Consider the following 25780-nt stretch of genomic DNA (forward strand, 5'->3'; position numbering starts at 1 on the left):
TAGTGAAATAGCTTGTGAAGAGTCGTCAAAAAGAAATCTAGTGTAACTGAACAAGGTTAGGTCTGTTTTGTCAGTCAGTATTCGATAAGAGGTTCTATCTTTTAGTTTTGGGGGTTCTTTGAAAATAGATCCACAGTGTGCTGCAGTTTTCCTTACGTAATACGTGATGATCGATACGCTGAGCTAAGCAGATGCCCTCACTTCAGGTAGCACAAAAACATAACTCAGCATCAGCAGCTGTATAATATAAGTAACAGCAACATTAACGACTTCCCTATCAATGCTAATCCTACGGAGCCTATTCGCATCTACAACAGCCTCGCGTTCATTCTTTCCTACGACGGATCTCTTTGCCCTACGGTCTTCTGTTATCATAGAATAAAATCTAAATAGACTGGCTTAGGTTACTCTACCGCATGCCCTGGCGTGCTGCCTTAAAAAGCACGATCCTCGTAGTGGAGTAAACCGAAGGAAATGCCCTCTGCACGGCGCCGCATGCCTGTCCTGTAGTAAGCGGCGCCAAGCAAAAGGCGAGATAAAGATCAACTCGAGGAAGCACGTCGCGAGTACATTGGTTTAAGTAAAGGATGGGTAACGATAAGCTGCAAAGTGCTGGAACGAGGAAAGAGCGCAGTGTTGTGGAGTGCAGCTATGGAATAGCAACGCGACTATCAGTATAAAAAAGGCTCCGACTAAAATATGATGTTCAGCTCAGCCTCCTAGCAGTGTCGTTCTCTGTATTGTGCCTTTCGGGATACACCAATTGCTCTAGGACCCTCCGCGCTTGGACGAGGACCCTCGAGTTGAGCCACACCGACCTGGCAAGCGCTGCTACAGAAAATAATTAACTATACTTACGAGGGAGGTCGACTCCAGCGCCATGCAGATGTTACCGAAGCTGCCGGTGCTGAATATAGTATTTCATCAGAACTAGATACATAGTTATTGCGTACTCGTATAAAACATTGCCGATGCAGTTAAACGGCTATAATATATGTTTCGATTATGTACATTTCTATAGTATCTCCATCACGGGAGCTGTGGATGCCGAGCTAAGAGAGAGAATAATGTATAGTGGTATGAATGAAGCAGGAACATTGACACATCGCCAGTCCTGCCGCCGATCTACCGTAATAGGACCCGATGAACACAATATAACCAACGACTAGACAGCAGCTATCCAACAGTCAGACAACACACATTCGCGTGAGCTACCCACGCGCAGGCGTGGCCGGACGGCGACGGTCGACGGGCTTCGTTCTTATAAAAATTGATATAGATGAACATCGGTACACAGAACATGCCGTTGCAGAAAGGCAACAGACGGGAAAGCCTCAAGAGACATGCTAGGGTTGTACAGCAGGAGCAGCACAGGAAACTTAGCCGCTATATCCATAAGCTGGTCGAGTGTACACTGTATGTGTATATATGTGTGTGCAAGTGTCTGTCGGTATGTGGGATGCAGGTTGCAGGACGGTGGCTTAGTGCATCCTTCGTTGCCGCTGCTCCTGTGTCCTTTTCGTGTGTTTCGCTTCTCGGGCTTTGGCTTTAGGTTCTTTCGCTGCCTAACCTTTTCTGGGAATTCGATTTGCCTGTTGCCGTTTCGTTCCACCTGGGCTCGTTCTCTTGACGTTGCGTCGTCCCCTTTCTTACCAATATTTTTTATGCGGCCACAAAGAACTGCTATGCAAAAGTCAGCTGCAAGGTGCTTCTGTCTCGGCAGTGTGTGTGCCTATGTGGTAAACTGCTTTCCGCGCCTAAAGACCACTGTTACCGCTGTTTCTAATGCTGCGAGTGTCGCCTCATACGTACACATGTTGTTCTCATATGGATTACTGCCAGGCTGACACTAAGGCTGATATTCTGTCAAAGGATCAGGTTGGTTGCCATAAGCGGAGAAGAGTGACTGAAGGAAACAAAGCTAGCCAGCGACCGTGTCACGGTTTTTGCGCTCTGGCCGTATTTGGCCCGAAATCATACAGACACCACCATTCAACTTCACCGCCGCTTTACTAAAACAGTATGAGAGCGCCAGCGACAGTTGTGTGAGTGTATTTGTGTGGCTTTATGAAGGCTAACGCCCTTTCTGATTTGTCAGTAACCGAGAAATAAGAACGTCGGTCTCCTCGTCCCCGGCTGTTTCCATTCATATCTGAGACCGCTTCCAAAACACCCGCGCAGGAACTGTCGTTTTTCCTGCGTTCTGTTCTATGATGCTCATCTTGTCTGGAGCACAGCAAGCTATGAGAGAGGTACGGCTTGTGGTGAAAATCTCGAACAGCCCGAGAAGAGATGATGCTAGTGGCAAAGTCATTGCCGCCGCTGACGCAACATCTACTGTCTGGCCTGCGCTTCCGTTTCGATGGATATGTTTTGCCTGCAGCACAGATTTGTATCGATCGTCGTGAACCTCATGGCCAACACGGGCAACGAAAATACAAATGAAGATGTGTCTTCTCCATTCGCATCAAGAGCATAGCACGCAGATGCATGCATGTGTGTGGTCATCCACATGTAAGTTCGTTGGGTATACAAGCTTGTTGTCGGTCGATTTGGTAAATCGTTCACTCACTTATTCGTTCTTTCGTTCGTCCATAGGTCCGCCCTCCACTCTCCATCCCGCCAGCAACCGACCAGCTATACCTCCAATATGTGCCCCGCGCATTATCACTGAAATAGCATAAACGACCGACTCGCAGTGGGGAATGAGTGATACTAACAGACAGGACCGAGTACCTGGATAGGGGCCAACAGACAGCGACAGATAGACAACGAGAGGCACGGAACAAAAACAGCCCACAAATATTTCTCGTCATATTATCGTCCTCGTGCACGTTATTTTCCTCTGTCCTGTATCTATCGTACGCAGAAGACAGAAAACAGCATGGATCAGTCTATTTGCCCTTTCTGCTGCTCGCCGTCATTCGTAGTGCACAACAGCATGGGTACGTCTGCCTTAGCCACTGCGCTGGTGCTATGGCCAACGCACGTGAGAGCGACACCAGAAATGGGAGATAAAAGCATAGAGAGGGAAAGAGACTGAGAGAAAGTGAAGACTTAGTAGTAGTAGGTTAGTGTGTGAACGGGAATAAAACTGTCCTAACACCGAGGTGCCTGCTCACCGCTGCAAGAAGAATACGTAGAAATGTTGTCTGAACACATTTGTCCATCCATTTATATGAGTGAATGAATAGCTGTGTATCTAGTTGTCTCGGATTGGCTTTTTTTTTTCTACTCGACGTGCGTTGTTTCTGTAGTGACGTCAGTGTATACGACAATGTCCATACGAGTCTGTGTCTGTATCTCTATTCCCTATAGGGTAGGATCGACAGGGGTAGCTCCGTAAAAGGTGTAGTAAACTAGCCGTAAAGAGCGAAGTGGGTTGGATGGCGAGGACGGGAAATGAAGGCTGTATCATAACCCTCCAATGCCATCTGTTGTAAGATGTGAAGGCAAAAAACTTACGAGGGCGGCTTCGCCGTATGGATAACTAGCTAGATGGTTAAGGAGTTTTCCGGTAGCCTGATGTGGAGTTTGCAAACCCGCTGGCCATCTTTGACATTTGCAACAAAAATCGGATGGTTCTATTTAGCGCTCTCTGTCTCCCTTTCTTCCTTCTCTTCTCTCTCGCTGTCTCTCTCCGCTCTCTTTTGTCAGCGAATTAAGCGGAATTGAATGGAATAATAAAATGAATAGCCCATCGGTTTTTTTAATATTGGCTACCGGCTCATGGACAGATCTCGGTGAAGGCAAAGACAAAAAAAGTTTTTTAGGACGCAATATACAGTAGCAACACGGTACATAGTATCATAGACATTTTATATATTTTTATTCCCCACATAAAGTATGAATAGCTTATAACTGTCCTTTGAGTAAATTCACATTCTATTATTAGAGAGGATGGTAGCCGTATTACGGTTAATTAAGACAGATGTTATAATAATAAGACTTGAAGAAATAGGTAAAATATTAAAGGCTAATTCAGTAAATATTCTTGATACCTGAACAAATTCTAAAATACGCGCATTGGTCTCTGTCGATCTCAGTCAAAAAGAATCAATATTGTCTTTCACAAAAGCGATTGACCCTAAAAGGTCGATGAGCTGAAAGGAGTCTATAAGTTTAAGCTGAAAAACGCGCCCGACTTCCTCGTATAATGTCCCCATTACACACTACGTTTCTTAGACTGGGTTGAAAACCCAGTACCGTCTGATCTGACATTAATGAACCTATTTGAACGCCTACTGCAATCTTGACCTATACTTTTAGCCTTAGAGAAACGGTGGTGCGTTGCGCTACTATTTTTTTCTGTAAATTGATACTCAGTCTTTCATACATGATTCTCAGTGTCATAGGGATACTTTCACTTGTTAATCTATTTACAATGATGGACAATATCGCTGGTCGCTTTGAGGATCTACTTACAGTGACCTGTGACTGGTATGAGAATCAACATCGCCCTGCTGGAAGGCTGTTGTGCCGTTGACTATTAAAATAATGCCTTCACGATGCTGTCAGCTTGATTGTTAGGTACACAAATTTGGTCTCGTTTATCTATCAGGTTGTAGTCAGCGTTTGGTGTTTGACATTGGTGTGGCTTTCCCTACCGCTCGCATCCGTTCAACGTAATTTCGCGGTAACCGAATCAGTTTCCCTCTAATTTAATATTGTTGCTTCCCATCCGTTCTTAAAGACGCTTATAAGAGGAAAATAGATTGGGGCTGAGTTGAACGTGTGCCTATTACTATAAACCTGAATGGACCTGTTCGGGCTCAGTCATTCACTGTACTCTAAATAAAACTACTGGCCGAATAGGCTTCTAGCAGTACATCCACCTAGCCTCAACAAAGATAAGCAATTCAAAAAACATCGTTTTTAATGTCATAAACAGATGCACACATAGGTGTATATCAGATCTTCTGACCAGCTGTATGAATTCATCAGGCAGCCGATTTTTGCAGCGAAGTAATACGCCAGCTGCGGACGTTTTATCTCAGAGGATGGATCTCTCACCTATGTCTTTCTCGTTTAGTGCGGTCGAACATTGTATGTGTTTCGATTTAGTATTCTCCCTTATCGTTCATCGTTTGCCAAAAGCACACGAGTATGATATAAAACTGCAGAGTTCTCCGCAACACTGTGTCTTTCATTTGTGAATATATTCGGTACTACCTTATCGGCTCCACATGCAGTCCGTACACACGAGAGTCTGTTCGTCCTAGAGCAGCTTGCTAGCTCGCTGCGCTGTGTTAGGGGAGTACCCAGTTGCTATTTCAATGACGACGAGTGGATGGGCGAAATTGAAAAGAGCCGTGGCGCTTCTCTCATCCATCAGGACGGTAAGCTTTGTAGTCTCCACCTGTTATTCTTGTATTCTAACTGCACAAAATGTCTCAGAGGACGAGCCAATAGGGAAGCATAATGCGATATGATTATTCAAGGTAAGATTCATCACGGTATCCATATTGAGTAGCTTAGGCCAGTGGATAATATATGGGAGATAATTTTTTTTATATGCGCTTCAGGACTCGCATAAGACACTTTGGAAAGTAGCGTACGACTAATTTCTAGCAATGTATCGTCAATGGTTCTAATGAAAACAATAGACTATTTCGTAAATTTACATGATAATCATAGTAAATATCGCTATATATGCTAAACGAAAATATAAATATATTAAACGGATGCCTGTATCAATTTAATGTGAATTGTAACTTAGTTTGCCTATCTAGGGGTTTCATTAGGCGTCACGAAATTGCAAAGATAAGTTTTCAGAGTTAAAGGGTATACTTCATGACTTTTACTTCAATCCAAAAGTGCTTACAGCGCCGTGAAAGTTACCATTTAACTCTAAATTAAAGAGGCATTTCTCATGATTCATTGTTAGTTTTAACAGGTGTTGTGTGAGAAGTATGCAAAAGGACATGGTAAAGGATGCGTTAACTGATTCGAAAAGATGCACATTAAGGCCGAATAGCTCACACAGTAGTGATGATTTGCAAAACAAAAAAATGTCATCTATTTAAATTCTACATTTCGAGTTTTACGTTCGGTATCGCCGTTAGGCATTCCACCATACAGCTCGCTGGCTGTCCGCGCCCGGATTTGAACCCAGACCACAACATGGCCCTAAGACTAACAGGCAGATGTGTCATCCACTAGGCCATCACGGGCACCCTGCTTACGTGACAATAACGTTAACAAATAAAAGACGCTAAAGAAAATCAGCGGGCAGAATGCTATCCTATCCCACCCAGTGGCGGTCTGCGGGGACACTGGTTCAATCGTCTTTATCGTTGTACAGCGTTAGTGGCACTCGGAGTAGGCTATCGGAACCTATTCGAAAGAGCAATAGACTTTTTTTTTGCGGAAACGATATCATCCGGCGAATACAACGCGAACAAAAATATAAATGCCACTCCATAAATAGAAATTTTAATATTACATCAATAATATATGTTTAAGAACATGTCCATTGGTATAATTCGTACTAGATCCGTACAGAAAAGAAAAATATACTCATTTTTATAGATATTTTACTCCTTACGAGTCTTGAGCCACCTTTTGCTTTTGGGCGTAGACTCTGTACCTTAAAGAATAAATACGAATTTATTACAGATGCTTTACTTATTCAGAGCTTATCAGTTTCACAAATAAAAACTCGCAAAGCAGTTACTATTACCATCTATTGCCTTTATCTTACCATCCAATAAAACTTTATTGTGATCAACCGGTAATGACTTGTTAGACAATTCCTGTTGGACAGTGTTCGAAACTCTATAAATATAAACAGATCTGTATAATATAAATTTTGAACATGCTTCAAATACTTCTAGACAATTAGCAGTTCTCATCTGCCAGGATTTCGTAGGTTTAAGAACAGCGTCCTATCATCTATAGCAAACTAAGCAAGTGCCAAGAACACAGACGAAGGATCCGGGACCATCAACGAGCAAATAGGAACCCTTCTACATTCGCCTTTACCTTATTCAGCCATCAACTTCGGTCTCCACGTGTTTCTTTGTACAGTGAGATAGAAACAACCCCTTGATTTGACCCTCACTTATAAACTATTTATTCTTTACTACGCTAGTAGGGAGCTCGCCCAAGTCCGAAATTGTTAAATTGTATATAGCTACATCCTAGATACACGCTAGGACTCACCCGCAGACCCGTGCACTCTCGCGCCTAATCAGCTAGCTTACACAGTCCGACGAGGGGGTATTTACGTGCCAATAGATGTGTGTTCGCAGGAGTGTGTACTGGTGTCGGTGTAAAAGCGCATTCCCAACCCGATCATCCCACACTCTCCCCAATCCCCCAGCCCCTTCGAAATGGCTTATCGGACGCCGTCAGGAACTCAATTATGGAGACGGGTTCTGCTTGGCTAGCCCGTGCGTACTATATGTATAACTATTATTGCATATATATGCGTGCATTTACATACGAAAGATAAATACATTATATATTTCTCTTAGCTTATCTGCTAGGATCGAGAGACTGTGTTCACATTTGTATCACTTTTGTGGTCTATTACTAGTATAACGAGATACCTGCCATTTGCTAGCACTCATTGGACAATCGAGAAATAGACAACTCGGACAGGATGACGGCAGCATTAGTAGTCAATGGTTATCTGTTTTACTATGTCGTTATTCTGTAGTGTAATACAGTGTAGCTACTGTACTTTACCAAGAAAAGCCCGTTAGAGCCCGTTTCCATCTGTTTCTTTTTATCGCCGTCGAGCTCATGCCATCATTACTTCCTAGGTAAACTGTTGTCTAGCTAGAAACTGAAGTGCGAGACAGCACACATACGTCTATATGCTTATGACAAAAGGTTGACTAGAGTTAGTAGGCTCTCCATACCTCTGAAGCCCACAACCCTCACCCGGCCCATCACACAACCCTCACATCTTCCCCGGCCCACACTTCAATTATCGAGTTCACTCTTCCATGTGCGACGACGACAACGACTGTACATAAACCTGGGTTAGTCAAGCTGTCCTTTGCTGTGAACTACTTCACCTCGAACAGCTCTACCCCAACTACATTCATCTAGCTCTCCATTCGAATCAGCTATAGTCACTACTCCTTCGCCTTCGATTTGAGATCTGCTTTTCAGTATCATGGGAATAGTAGATACGATGGTGGCGAGATCAGTTGCTAGTTAGGAGGTAGCTACCTGGATGGATATGTAGTATAGTGCAGGAGCGGTTTCTTCTTTTTTCGGTTCGCTACATAGAACCGTGTTAGTTAGTCGTGTGCTGTAGATATTCTTCGACAACATACTGGCTTCGCGGTTGTATACCAAGCTAACCCATGGGCATCGCGACAGCTCTCAGCTGGGGCCGCGTCGTTAGAAGATGACGCTAAAACGCCGTAAAACGACAACGACTCTTCTCAATGCGACGCAGATGAGTCATCTAGTGTCAGGCAATCGGTCCATGTTGAGAGAAGACATTGTCCAATTGCTACTGGCGATGTTAGTCATGCCCTATGCCAATCCAGTGTTAGAGCATCTCTGGACTACTTGTGGACCACAACAGATCGCTGTCACGAATTGCTTTGAATTCCACCAAAGTTATCGTACAACGACGACAACAATTCGTTTTCGTGGATAGCAGCACCATATACGAGGACTGGGGGTTGCTCCGTACAGAATGGAGCTCAGCAAGAGACGACCCGAAGAGCTGACGGGGTCCCCTCTGAGGGTGAAGATTCAAGGGGCGATTCTAATGTGGTATAGCGGGACGGGAAATTCGCAGCGAGGGTATCTTTGTAAGTTCAAGTGAAACGCAGCCCTGTTTTTACAGCGTAGTAGCAGTAAGCTTACGATCAGTAGCTCCCGTCGCAGCTCGTCGGGTATTACTGAACAGACGGGAAATTTTGGGAAGGATGGTACAGGCAGAGCTCTATATGTAAGAGATCTCCGGATACTTAATGTATTATAGTTTACATTATCGTTAGCTGTTGATGACGGCCATAGTTACTACGTACAACTGTGCGGCTGCTCATCAAATGGCATACTATCGAAGCCTTAAACGCGTCCGCAAGCACGAATTATGACAGCTAAATAGACAACCTTTGCATCACAATTAAAACTCTATCCCTCTTGCATAGTATAACTCTACCTACATTAAATAAAAAATAAAATTCAGAAATACAATTATACCTTCTCCGTTGGAGACCGTGGCTTTCTCTCGAAGAGTTTATCAGCGAGATACCCTTTGATAAATTTTGACCTTACGTTATTTAAAGTCCGACACGCTCTACACGGCAAGAGTCGCGATTTAGCGTTTTTCGAAACGCAAGACCAATATGACAATTATTCACTAGATGGATAGAAATCGTATATAGATTTAAAAGCCGCTTCAATCCACCTCTACTAAGACAAATGCCCTTTAGGGTGGCCGGCACCGTTGTTAGTCAAGTGCTTCGTAAAGTAGGTTTTAGAGCTGACATTTCGAATTCGAATCTCGGGAACTGCAAAGATTAATGTGTCTAAATGAGCCAAGTTGGATCAGTTACTGGGTGCATGTTGTCTTCTCTCGATCCGGACCTCGTTTTCGTCGCCAGCGCCATCGTTGGTGGACGAGAGGTCTCAAAAGGCCACTTCAGTCAAACCAGAACCCATCTCGAGCGGCAAAGGGGTTCGTTCGTACGCAGAAGTGGGTGGGCGGTTGGTCAGGTTGACAGCTGACTCGTCGCCGTGATCTTCCTCAAGATCGACTAGTGAGCAGCAGCAACCCAGCTGACTTTACTGAAGTCGAGTTTCGCGGTGGCGAAGGAGCACGTCTAGACAGAAGGAGACACAAGAGAAGGAGACACAAGTGACGGCATTTGATCGGCTATACCCAATACAGAAAGGAGGATCTAGCGGTGGCGGAGTTGTAGCAACAATGGCAGGATAAACGACATAGGGTGTTCGTGTCTCGTCTCATCCCATCCTATTCTCTAGAGTTGGTTTAACTTGCCACTGAAGGACCGGCTACGGTGAGCAGTGAGTGAGACGGCCACGGCAGCAACGGTGTCCTCGCAGCGGCAACGGCAGCAGGTTTTCTACATAGTATGTCTGTCTGCGTGAGAGTAGTGAGTGAGTGCGACACGGACAGTGTGTGGTGGTCCGTATTAAGGGCAATATTGGCAAGGTCCTTGAAGGCGGCGATATTAAAATTCAGTTGACGACTCCCGCATACTCAACGACTCTCTCGGCACTCAGCTAAGCCTCTCTTTCTAACGCTCTGCCATAGGCAGCCCATAGTAGACTAGAAGGACCGATGACTGCAAAGCAATCGACGACGAAGCCAACGACAGCGAATACCGCTACTATTTACCACAGGCACCCAGCCACACATAGGAAGACAGAGAAAGATTGAGCGGCTGAGAGAAGAAGCGTGAAAATCTTTAGGGTTATTGCTTAGGCTCTTCTATACGTAGGTTAGCTAGGTGAGAAGGATAGAGGAGTACCGGCGTATGGTGCAACGCCAGAGCTTCAAAAGGCCTTCGGGTAACATCTCACGAAAGCTGGAATGAGGTATGAAGGAGGTGGTAGAGGTTGGCTCGCGCACCGTATACAATACCTTGGCTGCTGCGCTCGCGCTTCTCAAGGACGAAGCGTTGCTCAAGAAAACTACGCTTAAACACTGAGCTTAGACACCAACATAGCCATGGTTTTCCCTTGACTACTGATACTTTTACTAAGCAGCCTCGGTACGAGGACTCGTGCACTGCGTTCCTTAGGCTGTTTACAGCAGAGACGTGCGTTGCATACAGAGTCCTTAGCGCGAAACGCTAGCGGAAACCAACACTGCGTCAGTAGTATATTGAACGCACGACTCACACCGCAAGCAGTGAGCATCATGCACGTCAAGCCATGGAAGCTTCTTCGCGTTGGCAGGCAACGAATGTTTGGCCTACCGCATTACCTAGTTGCTATACCATATATATGCGAATCTCAAGAAATGGCTAAGTCTTATCGTTCCCCACTTAAGGTTGTTTGTGGCAACAGCCTAGACTGACATTGGCGAACAAACCGTTGGCGCTAGTGTACGCTGGATAATAAGCGCCCGCGCTCAGTGCTCCGGGAACCACCGAAGCTACAATAGGAGAGGAACAGAGATGGAGAAAGTGTGAAAAGGAGACAGACATATGAAAAGAATATATCCTGGACTGCGAATATGGTATGGCATAGCGAGGCGTGGCCAGCAAGGCCAGCTGGGGCCAGAGAGCAAAGCTATTAAAGCGGGCTTAGTGGTCGCTCCGTCGGAGGTCACTGGCGTCGATGGTGGCTAGCTGCTTGCTGAACAGATATCCGACTTGAAGGAGAAACCCAAGCAAACCGACAAGCCGCACGAATTGGGGATTACTGCGTCATCGTAATCCTCGCCCGTCAAGGAGCTCGCCAAGCAGCTTGCTAGCGGAGCGGCGTCGACGTCACCATCTCCACTACTATCGACTCTCTGCTATCCCACCGGTGGAACCGACCATACGAATAGTTCAGTCCAGACCAAAGCGAAGCCCAGCATTTGCTGGCCAAATTCGCTAAAAATCCCAAAGGCCCCGAGCTCAGGCATACCCGCATTCACAGAATTATAGGCGGCAACAAAGCAGTCTATTTAGCAGCATAGCTATAGTGCCATTGACGTCGTAGTTCTATACATGGGTTCCTTGGCTTGCTCCCAATCGTTGCTTGGTCAGTCAGTCTATGTCGCCTCGCCTGTCACAGTGGCGGGCCCCAAGACGTAGAGAATTTGTCGTTTGAGGTAACCCCATCCATCTAAGTTAACTGCGCTCGCGTCAATAGAGGACGAGAGAAAAGAAGAGGGACGAAGGAAGAAGCTGCGCCCAGCAGTTACGGTGTTTTCCTCTGTTGTCCGGCATCTGCCAATAACAGGCGTCGTGACACAAACCAGGCGCGCGTCCGTTGCGTAGCAGCGTGGTAGTCCTAATACGCTGTTGGATCTGTGGAGTCGATGAAACGGCATGCGTCATCTCTGCGTGCGGCAGAAACAGGGCAAACCAAAAGGCACCAAAAGGGGACGCCGCGGGAAGCATAGCGGAAAACGAACCAACTAAGGAGCGCACGAAGAAGCAGCAACCGTCAGAATCGCTCATGATGCCTGCGAGAGATGGCATTATGCCATGGGCCGAGGTCGGAAACGAATAACACTCGCACGACAGCTTTGTGCATACATGACAAGGGTGAACTGCTCGGAACTAGCCGCCAACAGATCAGAGGCAGAGATGCCGAGAGCTACAGTAGCTGTCATCTGGCAGTGGTTCTTTAGAAGAGGAGGTCAGTTTAGCTACAGGGACCCTGTATTTGCACTTCCTGAGATTCGATGATCATAAGCACTGCCACGCTTCTACGTTGACCTTGACTTCAGCTAGTTTTAATTCTCGGCTCGCAGTTCCTCTCGATCCAGCACAAGACATAGGCATATGCGCTTTTATGGTGCGAGTTGCACACATGCATAGCCACGTGCGAAGTCATCCGGTATAGCGCCGGTACTCGCGGAGGGACTCGAAAACAATACAAGCTAAATAACCCACCCATACAAAGCAATCCCCACGGAGCGTCTCTGGAAATATCAACTCCCGCTGAGCACAGCGAGCTTTAAATTTTTTCTGATGACCGCCTCGCCAAACAGCAGGCCACACGACTCTCATGATGATAATCATCGTCAACGGCAACAATAGTGACGATGACTATGACAACAATAACAACAGCAGCTAGGTCCCCGATAGACGATGACAAGAACGGTAATAGAACCCTATTGCAGAAAGTTGTCAAGTTGAAAGCTGAGTAAATGAACAGAATTCGCACAGGTGGAGTAAGCCAACAGCTGCCTTTCCCATTTTGAGCAGAAGGTAAAACAGTCGATAATCAGCCTTATACCTGTTGTATCACCTATCTATCTAGTACTCATAGATACGCCATGAACGCATCTGATTTATACGCTCGTAACGTATCTATTACTTTTATTAGTTTTAGTTTATTAGGGACTTTTATTACTTGCTTGCGTGACCTAAGCACAGCCTGTTATATCGGATATTACGTTTAATCATAATAATTACGCGTACGTAGATACGACTTTGCGCAAACCGCAAAACGACTGACCAGAGGACCAATTTGCATATATATATATATATATATATATACACCTTGTGGCTTCTTCGCGCAGGCCAGCACATACAGATATGCTGAACAAATCAAGTTAAAAAGCTCATGGCCTTACAAGAGCATATATGTGTTCAAATTTAATCAATGCGACTGCATACATAACCTATATAAACACGAGCTCATTGATATGCTAATTGTTGTATATATGGAGAGAGTGAGTGATATGATAGCAAGCTTGTAGAGAGTACATACATCGGCCTCAACCCATCTCTGTAATAGCATATGAACGTCCTGAACCTCTGAGGGTAACATGATGAACGCTGAGAAGATAGCCACAAATAATGGATGAAAATTTAAAGATTCGTATCTTCACGAAGCTACTCACGCTTATGGTAGGGGTTTAACTGAGGGTCACAGATGAGACTATCATTAGCAGTCAAAGGTCTAGTCTGGTCTGGCTCGTCGACGATGCGCGATTATTGCGTAAACAAAGGGTTAGTGATTGTCGAGGCTGTCATACTTTGGCGATTAGACATTACGAACAGACGACCGTTAGCAGCATCGCAAATACTATCTGATGCAATACGATTACTCACAAAAGATATCTGCCTATGCCTTGAGTCCTCTTTGTTGGTGTCAAAAATACCACTAACAGACATGCCTGTTAACTATTCTGTTTATAAAAGTGTATTCTATTTTTGAAACAAAAAAAAAGGCGCGAAAAGTGAGTGATAATAAAGATGAAACTAGGCGAGGCCATATATTCAGTATATATAATTGATGTATGCAGCTATGAACTAGTATTTTCGAAATGACTACCCTTTACTGTAAATTCTAATAATTATTGTTGTCGCCCTTACCACACTTAGCAACAAAACATGTCCTAATTTAAACAAGGCCATCTTTAGTGACAGCTATTTATTGAAATCGAGGCGATGGAATAGATCTTTTAGTTATAATTTTCAAACTCAATGTTACTTTCGATCATTTTTATAGCTGTTTGGTTATATATCAACGTTTATAACCGTCGGGCCCTACTCAGCTATATATACATAAACAGATTCTCTGTCAGCTAGTTACCAAAATGGCGTTTGTGCGTGGCCATATAAGAAATGCAAGACACGCTAAACGTTTTTTGTTTACAACGAGCTCGAGTCACTTACATTACTTTCCTATTCAATTTTACGGTGGATGATTAGCATAGCTCGCGCTTATGAAAATGTCTTTCTAATTGAGGCCGTTGGCCACCTCGGGTTGGTTGTGTACGATCAATAGATTCGACCTTGATCGAAAACCTGACCCACAATGGCGAAGCTTCGGCAAGCATTTTGCAAGTAAATTTCCATTCTAAAAATATTTCTAGAGATTCTCGCCCTTTAGTCTATAAGCAGATATTTTTAGAAAGTAGCAGACGATCGCTGTACGATGCGAGCAACGTAGGATATACTGCAGACATGACATTTCAATGAACAGCGCAACTTCGATTGAACCAGAAATCTCGTGGCACCGCGTTATATTTTTCGTATAAGAGCGGAGATTTAAGAGAGGTACGTAGAGGTCACAAACAGAGAAAAAAGTGGAGAAGAAAGCGAGGACAATCGAAAGAAAGAAAGAAGGGGGCGTTATGTGTGTGCAATATAAAAATCGATAAATAGTCACTGCAGGGCCAGCCCCTTTTATCGCGGGTTCCTTTGTGAGGCAAGTAGATCGACATCGCTGTTTCTGTTACTGTTGTGGCTGATGGCTAATGCCTTCATGAAACGAATGTCTGTTAAACTGAAGGCGTATCTGCACTCGAAGAAGCAGTCTGAAATATTAGGGGTTGCGTTTGGCCAAAGAACAGGGGGTCGATCGACGACAACTGAGGTGGTACTTCTACCTCGGAACATCTGTTGTCGCTCCGCTGGATCAGAACAGTTTCTACTACCTTTACATAGCAGCACTATGGCCAGCCACTCATGCTGCTCTCTCCGCATTTCTGGCTCACCCTTAATGCTTCTCTCTGCCTCCGATGGTATAGCACTTTTTGCAACTGGCTGCATTGCCAAACACAACGATTCGCAATTTTCCATAACTGCTTTTTTAATTTTCTTTCCTCCCTCCCTCTCCTGCGCCTATTCTGCATGCGTACCTTGAAATAGCAAAACTTCGCATACATACGAGTTTTATTTACCTATACTGCGGTCTAGGTAGATACTGTCTAGTTTACTGGGCAAACTCTCGAGAAACAAGATTGAATCGTTGGTGCGCAATCTGCGCAGTAAATTCGGGATCAGGCTCAGTTCTTCGCCTGCGTGTTCTCCACACCCTCATCAGCCCTAAACGAAGTATGATCTTGAAGCAGGCTACGAATTTGACTGTGAGCCCGAGCAGTAAAGAGTGAGTAATAGGGATATAACACGGCACAAGATGCAGGTAGTCAGGTCAGGGATAATGAGAGAGAAAGAGACAGTGACTCGTTAGATGGTCCTTCGCTCACGTTGCGGGGAAAACGCAAAGCTGCATAGAGAAACAGAGGTCAATGAAAGGCGGCTTCGAACAGAATAAGTTTGTGGGAGAACTAAAGTGATGAGAACTTCCCAGTGCTAGAGGCGAATGGCAAGTTGGTCCAACTACAGCAGCCATTATATTATACCTAGTGGCATTGGGAAGAATGGTCTAGGCATTCTGCGCTTTGCATTCCGCAACGAATCGTGTTTCCGCTGGGCCCAGCCACTTTCGCAAAACGCCTTTCGATATGCTCGCACATCGGAAAACTTTTGAATAGTACGTGCTACCAGAGAGAGTACGCTTCAGGTACTCCAGGCAAAAGCTCTGAGAGCGAGCAGCCGCATGAAGTCTGGTCTTCTCTGGTAGCGATGATCTGTGAACTAGCATCTTCAACTGGACGTCCACCGCCACACAATAAAAAATGGAGGAAGAAGGAAAAAGAGTTTAAGCGAAACAGCTGACAGCGAGAAGAACTCGCGAAGAGAAAATCCTTTGTTCGAAATACGCTAAAGTTCATCTCTATTTTTTCCCATGGCATGCCTCTCTACCCGTTTGTAAGCGCAATTAGCATATTCAATGAGGAGAAATTTATTAGTGGTTGATTAAATATTAGGGCAAAGTGTTTTAGATTCGCTTTACGAGTGCTTGATGTTCTGACGAGTGATGATGAGTTCAGTTCTGGAATAGCCACTCCTATATATATGTATATATAAGAGGGCGAGAAAATTTGAAGCTAACACCGAATCGAGCTAAGGGATACATCAATGTCTATTCAAGGCAGGTACATAATCACCCACTAGAGATAAATGATAACAAGTTACGTGAATCTCGTATGAAGGAAATGTCAGTTGTAAAATATTAATCCATCGTCACCCGTCGCATGATTCGAGCCCAGGTTAATCATCAAAACGTTGCTTTATTGTAGTAGAGTAATCGTTATATAAACGACGGACAACATTTAATAGGCTTCTAAGAAGTAGGGTTTATGTAGTTTACGGCCCTTTACTAAAATTTATCTAAGGCAATCGTTTAGCCTTTAGGTTTAAATATATACAGTTTTATTTATGGGATAAAGAACAGTAACCTGCTGCTGGAAAGACGATAACGAATCTCTGTTTACGCAACAGGTTATTGGATATACATACGCTTTGCTGCACAAGCGAAGTATAGGGAAAACGTAGCAATGACGTTATGTGTTCGTCTGCACACCAGTTCAAAGCGTTACCACCTGTCCTCATCGTTTCAAACAATACAACATGAGTCCACGTAACAAACGTCGAATGCATCGTTTTTTTGTTTTGGTTCAAGCAACAGCAGCAGTATCAACATCTGTAGTTCACTCGAGACGGCGTCGGCCCGGGTCCGAACCATTATGGTCGCTGCTACCACCGCCAGCTGATGGACGTTATTGCCGCTGTTGCTGCGTTTACTTTCGGTATTGTCACTCGGGTTCGCTTCGCTCTACTCCTCTCGCCGCGATTCGTGTAACCGCACAAGGGCGGCACTGTCTGCAGTGAACGCAGCTCACAGCTCACCTTTCAGTCCTCCACTTTCATCTCTTTCACAATTGAGTTCATCCTTTCGCTTGCCAGCGCCTCTTCTTCTTTTTCGCCGTCGCTGCCGCTGCTGCTGCCGTACGACCACCGCCGTCGTCTCCGGCTTCTTTACGTTTTCATCCTTCGTCTGTCGTTTCGCCTCGTTCCGTTTGAACAACCTACGACTGCGACGGGACACACTACGAGGAGACGACAGCGAGCAGCAGACGCAGTAACAGCAACTCGAAGCCGGTAAACGCGTCGCTATGTCTGAAGGTTCACAACAGACAGACAGAGAAAGGAATCGTATGATGCCTGCCGGCCGACCGGCCTGCTTACCAAAGGAGAATAAGTTATTAAAGCTCGTCTCGAAGAGGAGCCCATTTTCGATTACGAAATCCCGCTTTCCTTTTTAAGCCCCTCCCTGGCCGCTGCGTGAGAAAGGAAGCGGGCAGTCGGCAGATCCTCTTGTCCAATTCGAGAAGCTTTTTACTCAGGTTGCGCAGGTCTCCTTTAGGCCCCTCTCTCCTGTCTGCTTCCACAACTTCGCGCTGCTGCCAGCACAGCAGCAGTGCGCTGGAGCCGCACATAGATTTTTTTCGTTTGCCCTTTCCCGGGCACTTCCCCAGCGTTTTCTGTTCCCTTCAGACGATTCGTTGGATTGGGCTAAAAATCACCGCTGTCGGCGGCAAAAATCATCTTGCGTCAGTGCTAGTGGCCGCTTGCATTGGGTGGCTGGTAAATGGTTGCATTGGGATTCCTTTGTTCTTTTTCGATCGCTATCCACCGAAACGTGAGTTGTCGTAAAAAAGACCATTGCGATTACCTCGGCGATGTTCATCATTCTCGAACTGCCGAAGTATCTCATGATGCGGAGCTGGCATTTCTAGGACCTGTGGGATTAGAGACTTTTTCTTACTTAGCCCGAGGTTATTTAAGCGATTCTAGGTTACTTCGTTGAAAGTGACATTTTGACATAACGATCACCATTGTTAGTACTTTAAAACAAGGTTTACGACAATTTAGCTTTTCCAGCTCCAAAATGGAACCGATAAGTAAATCAAACCGGTTTGCGCCAGGTGTTGACAACAAGACGCATCAGGGTGCATCAAGACCAATGCCCAATACAGACAGCTATGGGCAAATTAAAATGAAGACATCATTCGTTTAGGCTTAGCATACATCTAAAATGAGATCAAGACTAGCTCCTTTCTGCCAAGTATGTGTTCTAGCCTTTTCTTCTCTTAGTCGCTGCGTTTAAGGCAGTATGGTTCTTATGTTGCCCTGATAGAGTTGACTGTAACTTCCACACATTTTGAGATATATTTAAAGACCCTTCTTTAGCTCGTGTAGTTGAAATAGGCCAGCTCGTTGAAAACAATAGGCCCGCATTCGTTTGCTTTCGCTTCTTGAGTCAGGCTTGTAGTATAGGCAAGCTTGAGTAAAAGCGAGTCAGTAAATATGCCACTTGCATTTGGGGATCTGCAATTTCAGCTCTACGCGCAATGTCGTTTCCTAAGGCGTTACTCGTTCAGGCACGTACAGACATGATACTTTCGAGGCAATTTATTCCACAGATAGGTAATGCTGGCGAGGAATTTTGACCAATTATCCTGCCATCATATCACTGACGTAATTGAATCTTTAAAATAAAATCCTTTTTGCCGAACAGAGAGAAACCGACATTTATATGAAGTACGAATACATTCTCGTGACCTGTGGTCCTTGTCAGATATGTAGGGTATACATAGAAACAGTGTTATGATGATACGTATTGACAGTGACCGAGTACCTGCGTAATAACCCTTCTTTACATTGCATCAGCGTGGCATTGACAAATTAATGTTTTGGCAAAGTTCAAGTTCGAAATATTGAATAAGAACTATGACCTTTTATATACTTGAAAGAAAAATGAAAAACTATCTCTGGATTTTCCATTTGCCTAGTCTTCCCTCGACAAGAGCACAGCACTTTAAAGAACGAATATGCATAGAAAACGGTTGCAGGTCTTAAGGCAAACTCTGTTAGGCCAATAAACGATGTCCTTTCGTAGATCCTTATAATCCTCACTATTCTCTTCTTTGGCCGGATAAGAACATGTACAAGCATCAAAAGCGACTTGCAATTTCAGGTCCGAAACGCATTCAACTCGTAAAACCAGTTTGTGTCACTCTCGAGGGAAAAGTGCAGTTGAGGAGCGAAGAACGGCGTCTGATGAAAACGACATCGTCTACGACCTGAATTGGAAACATCGAGCATTGAAAACGAGCCGTTGCCAGGTTGGCGCGCAGGCGAGCGGAACCTCGCGCGGCCAAAGGCGACAACAGTCCCGAAAAACTACCGAGGACTGACGGTAGAATTTGCTTCTATAAAGAGACTGTGGATGGCTGTCAGAGCTGAGCTCCTAAGACCATATTAGGCGCTCTATCCTGCCCGCACAGAATCTTCGCTCAATCGAACTCTTTGGCTCTCTTTCTCCTGGCTGAATACAACGCAATGATACTCGACGAATTCGCAGTAGTCGTCGTCGGTAGCGAGCGACGCAGACAGACCGTTGCGGCTGGCGACAGGTCGCCGACACTAGTGGCAGAGTATCGCGAACTCTTTTCGAGCGCCCGCCAGTACTTTAAAAAGAGAGGATAGCGATGAGAGCAGAACATGCGGACAGCCCATGCTAACTGGAGAGAACGGCGCACGTCTGCACCACGTAGTGCAGTCAACGATATAGTTATAGTGATAGGCTCCCACCAACAGCGGCATTATCAACAGCAGCCGTGTAGCCGGGCCCCCAGCGCCAAGGATACAAGATGGCTCACGTCAAGATTGGCGACAAAAACGCAGAGCACAAATAGGCAGCCAGGCATCCTATATAGGCGACACGACTGTGAAGTACAGGACATCAGAAAAGAAGAAGTAAAGAATGGGAAAAACGCAAACGCGACAACAGGCCTAGTGTCGGGTCTGGTCGGCCGGTAGCCTGACGGTGGCGCTGATAGAAATACCATAGGCTAACGACATCAATAACAATGACTGGGAAAGCAACGAGAACAAAAGCATGGCACTGCGTGGAATAAGGGAAGGTGCAATGGGGCAACGCAACGGCTGTGTTGCTGAAAGTGGTTGTAAGTAGAAAATTGCAGACGAATGAATGGGGGTGGATTACGAACTGTGGAGGAAAGGAAAGAGAAGGGGGAGAAGGCGCCACCGCGTCGCATAACGCTTACCGTACCTAGGTTTCGGCTTCGTTGTGCTAATCAAATTGTTATTGATGATGGACAAGAAGAACGAGAGAAGTTGCTGTTGCGATCAGTGACCACGTCATATCTGAGCAGTCGGGAGAAATTACCATTGTCACGGTAATGTAACGAATAAGCTGGCTAATAACCTGGATCACGTATCTGTAAAGTTGTGTACATTGTGAGTAAGACGTCTGCACAGGCAAGCATATGGTGTAGCGGTCAGCCACACACGATTAAATCAACCGAAACGGTGGCGTAGGGAATTTCAAATTGTATAGTGTAAAATAAAGAAGATCGCAGCTAAATAGTCAACTGCCGAGTGTTCATAACGGCAAAAGCTGGACCGCTCTCGACTTTATCAATATGACTCTTAAGGCCAAACAAATTTTCCATTTTACTTTTGTTGATGGTATGAGCGGTAAACAAAACTTGAACAACAATCCTTACGCTATCGGAAGAGTTAGACGAGTATCGGCAACACACATAGACAAATTTTCCAAATAGAAGAAACGATGTTGCTTATTGGGAACATGAAGCGCAGACAGCAGCAGCAGTAAACTATTGACCAGGTAGCAGAATAATGTTGTTAGAGAGAAAAGCTTTGTTCTGAAAACAACGGTCACCATCTTCAACTAGACATCCAATTGTCTTCGCTCTCAGTCGGCTGCCCACCTTTCGGGTCTTATGGCTCTTTGGGGCCGATTTCCCAGCAGGGCTTCTTCCCTTTTCAGCAGCACAAAAAAGAGGATTCGCAGATGGAAATGCATGCTAGAAGAAATGACAGAGAGAAAATAGGCCAGTCAACGTAGGGAGATAATAGAGAGTACTTCGGAACTAGCTTGGTGTTAAAGAGAAGGCTATGCGGGTGCACCCTTCACGCCCCATCACCAGGCATGCGAAGATACCGCGCTCCTCGTGCACTCTTTATAGATTTGTCGACGAACAAATAACAGCAATTGCCAAAGTAACGCAACCCAACCTTCAGGCGGTTGAGTGAACACAGCTCCACCAGACGAAATAGTAAGAGTAAGTGCGTGAAATATCGCTAATCTGATATTGATAGGGGTAGCCACTATGTATATACGAGCGTCCGCAGTTAGCTAGCGTTCAGCGATGTTTAGCTGAAGCGAACTCTGTTGCCGTCTTCTTATAGCGTACTCCTCCAAGCAGTTCTACTAGCTAGCAAAGGCTGGTATGGAAGACCGGTCGGGACGACGAATCCAGAGAGTCGATGGAACGGGAAACCGAAAGAAGGGAGTTGGAGCGGGGGGTGTCATAGGAGTAGTGTCACCGCCGAGCAAACCACCCCACCGAGTGAACGAATGACAGGAAAGGCCCAACCGATACTGCTCTCACTCGCCTCTCCATCTCACACAACATACCCCAATACCTCCCAGTCTACTCCCTGCGTTCTCCTTTCAAGCGTCTATCGTGTTTCCCACCCACAGAAAGACGATAATCAGGCGCCCACCCGATGCCCAAGGAAGCGGCTGTATATAACTGTATTTTATGCTGGTTGAGAACTGGAGATGGGGTGGAGGGGTCCTGGTATAAAGGCTCCACTTGGACGTGGATCTACGAGATGACCAACGGGTCGGCAGACCAAAAGGGCGATCGTCCAGCAAGTAGCTGTCGATGGCTCCTGTTTTAGGTAGTCTGCTTGCCTACCTTGTATGATGCAACAGTTTGTCCCAACAACCTTCCATTATTCCTCGCCCTTTACCCCGAACCTGCACCCTAGCAGCTGGCAAACTGTCTCCAGTCTCCTCAAGTTCCTCCCCTACAAACTACCACCGATAGGGGGAAGGGAACCCAAAAGGAAAAAAAACTGTACATGTATTGCAGTATACTGCGCTTCATGTGCAACGAGCCCAACGGCTTTATCGGTCCTACTAGCTGAAGTCTGGGCAACGGTTCGGGCCATACTGCATGTGCTAGTACTACTGCGGAGGATAAGCGAGGCTTCTTAACTCGAGCTGCCATATACAGCCGCCACCTGATGGGAGCGCCCGCGTTATGCTAGCTGCGTGTTTGCTCTGCTACTGACTCAGTAGAGAAGAAGAGGCGATGCAGGGTAGGTAGTAGTTCTGGTCGGGAACGGCAGGAGCAGCGGCAACAAGCAGTGACAGCGCAACCAAACCGATAAACGAAGCAGTAGGGACGACAGGCCAGAGATAAATGGGAGCGTTTTTGTTGGTTGATTGTGAGACGGTGGCCCGAAGGACGGTCTGGGCTATGCAAAAGGCAAAAAAGAGAGAGTCGACGACGAGCTGTGCTGGTCGTTTTGAGGGCACATAAGAGTGACGATGTCTTTGTTGGACCCTATTGGCTACAGCCAGCTTCGCTGAAATGGGTCGGTTTTCGCTTGACGGGTCGATTTGCCTGCCTGAACCTTTACCTTTCTCTGCGTGCTTGTGTTCCTCTGTCTGTCTGGCTGTCAAAGTCTTTCCTTCTTGTCCGCACAGTACGAACTTGGCTAGAGCAATGCGGGGGCAGCGAAATGAAAGTAACTGGGCTTTTCCTTCACTATCTACATCCAATTGTGTGTTTGTTTCCTTTGATGGGTTTCATGGCAGTTTAACTAGGAATTAGGTTCAGCAGGTTATCGAAGCGAGAGAGAAGCTGGCCATTGTTTTGTCGGCATAGAAATGGTAACCAAAACAGTAGCCCGTCTGTCGACCGGGTGTGCTCGCTAACAACTAATGAAATACTCTAAAAAATAGTCTGGGAGACTGAGCAACTAACAATCACACTGGTCAATATCGCGGCTTCTAGCGATGTGTCAGAGGCATCGCGGTTTATATGGTGTACTCTTATGTTCTGCACCGAAAGGCAGAAGGGGAAAACAGTGCCAGTGATTAAAAGTTAAAGATAGTCACCATTTTTCCTAGTTATTTTGTTTGACTAATGGAATGGATACATAAACAAGCGAACAGACAATTTCTATAGCGAAGAAGCTTTTTCCTTTATTTCTCCTAAAGGCCTTCATAGGCACTTTTTGTGAAAAGAGGTGTTGCTCCACCAAAGCCACCAAACATAGACGCATATACGCAGTTCTTTGGCGTCTGTTAATCTCTTGAATGTTTTCATCCTCTTCTTGAAACGGCCGCAGCAGACTGCCAGGAGCAGATCTTTTCTTCCTGGTAGTCAGATCACACACATTTTCCTTGGTCGGCAGTTTCACTGTGGGAGCTTTGCCCAGCTCGTCCTTCTCAGATCTCCTTTGGTCATGAAAGCGCATATGCGCCGTGATTAATGCTCCGTCTGCTATCCATGAGTTTCTGTTCTTTGTACCTTCTCGACCAGGTCCAGATATCCCCCTTCCCTTCAATTTTATACTATCCTGCATACGCTGCTTCAGTCTGCTGCCATAGCGGGACGACGGCCTAGTCTTGAACCGCGCGAGGCCCCAGAAGTTATCCAGCGTTCTCTCACTTTATCCAACCGCTCAAGAATAGCATCGTTGCTAGTAGCGGTGGTCGGGGTATTTTACCATTGGAGAGCACAACACCGCGACGATCTTGGAAATTCTCTGATCCCATGGACTCTTTATTTTCCCAGTACTTTCGTGCAGAGTCTGCAGTCTCCTTTAGCCAACCTCGCTTCCTTACGGCTACCACTACTACCACCATTCTATCTTCGTTTCTCTCTTCTGTATCATTACTATCACTCATATAGCTACTATCTAGATAGTCTCTGTTTTTTCTCCCGAAGGAGCCATATTTCTAGAAAAAAAAACTCGAGCGTGGAACAGCAATAGCATTAGCCACCCTATAGTGATGACTAACCACCATGCTCCCCAAGTCACCATTATTCTTACGTTAACCGGCTGGATAAGCAGGCAGATTATCGGTTGACGATAGACGACTGAACGCAGGCAGCACTTCCGTGCCAGCCAGCCAGCCAGCTAACTGCTACGGCTGCTGCAGTCCCTCAACAAGCGGAGCGCTTCGTTGCCTTTGGCTTCATTCCTCGACGGGCACTCACTCTCCGTCTCTGTCAACCATGCACTATGGCGCAATGCCGCCATCATACTGCTAAAGAGAATCATCAGACCCGAAGCATTGGGCTTGTAGCTAATAGGACAAAGACACGTTCTGCTATATTATTACTTACAATAGTCTCAACTTAATCTGCCCTCCCGCTCCAATATCATTTGAGAAAAACAAACGACACTTTACAACAGCAATCAGTAGCTGGGCATGATTTGATAAATGTCGTGACGTAGACCGGACAAAAAAATTGATTTCTAACTTGGCAAACATGTTAAATACGTTAAAGTTATATCTGCAGAGTATGTTCAATATCTCATTATTATATGCTATAATTCTTCCTAATAATTACTTGTCTTGGTGGAGTAAATGCTGAAAAAAAGTAGAGCGAACGGAAATTCTAATTATCTGTATTAGGATAAAATTCAAAATATAGTACGGCCTGAGCTCGTCGAAATAATTTAACATTGTAGCATTCCTGAAACAGCCTTATTTCTACTATTGAGAGCGGTAGTTAGGGCTTCACCAAATAAAAAAAGATTTTCAACTTACTTAAGTATTTAAAAATTAGACTCCGCGAAAAGCGTAGATACTTTGGTAGGTAATTGGTCATTACGGTACTCGAAATATGGGCGTGTTGATATCGTGTTCGAGAAATTTCAAAAGCTCTTTTCCACATATTAAACGCAGACACAAACCATGTAAAAATGTGTAGGTTAAGGTACTTAGGTAAGAGTAAAGCAGGTCTAATAACATGTTAGGTACGTACGGACATTTGATTAAATCTACAGGTTACGCAGTATCAGCGAACATCCCGTTACGAAGCGACTATTGTCTACACAAAATTGCTATAGCTATTGTCGCCATATAACTGTCAGCAGCATTAGTTATTTTATATGTGGATGATGGCAAGCGCCGAGCCTGCGGGCAGTGTTTCGTACAATACTTCTCATACATAGATAAAGTAAAGCCAGCTCATTTTTTTATGTCCAACATTATTCGTTATTTATCCTATGGGAACAAATCTTCGGAGTCGCTTATTTTTGGGTATAGCATCAAGGACTTGCCCCCATTAGGAGTCCAGCCGGAGTAAGTCTTGCTAGACTTATCAGGGGTTCCTCCAACAAACCTATGAAACGCCAACCATAAGCAGCTAACCTTAATAATAATAATAATAATAATACCTTATCTTCCTTAAGGAAGCTAGCTTCATTGGCCGGACTAGAGTTTTTTTCCCAATAAAATACTCTTAAAGACACCCAGCAGCTACCGCTTCTGCTCCATCCATGTCGGCGACTGCCATCGTCGCGATCCAAAGCTGCGCGTGACCCAACCGACCTATGCGGCTCTGCGGGCCCGCGCGGTCTCGCTACTATGGCTACCTGCAGTGCTTTCCTGC

The 25780-nt window shown here is 45.4% G+C and overlaps 1 protein-coding gene across 4 annotated transcripts in view; it reads right to left on the reverse strand.

Moving 5' to 3' along the window:
- LOC111268140 (uncharacterized) overlaps window positions 1–25780 on the reverse strand; it is a 69179-nt gene that overhangs the window by 34517 nt on the left and 8882 nt on the right. Inside the window, exon 1 of one of the 4 annotated variants that reach the window (XM_022846906.2) lies at window positions 16761–17274. The exons of the other annotated variants lie outside the window; for them this stretch is intronic. Within the exon in view, the coding sequence (XP_022702641.1) occupies window positions 16761–16901 (141 nt within the window). The 5' untranslated portion in view covers window positions 16902–17274. Of the gene's footprint in view, window positions 1–16760; window positions 17275–25780 lie in introns of those variants that run through there. 4 annotated transcript variants of the gene reach the window in all.

The sequence above is a fragment of the Varroa jacobsoni genome, unplaced genomic scaffold, assembly GCF_002532875.2.
Source record: "Varroa jacobsoni isolate VJ856 unplaced genomic scaffold, vjacob_1.0 scaffold_1261, whole genome shotgun sequence".
Taxonomy (NCBI): domain Eukaryota; kingdom Metazoa; phylum Arthropoda; class Arachnida; order Mesostigmata; family Varroidae; genus Varroa; species Varroa jacobsoni.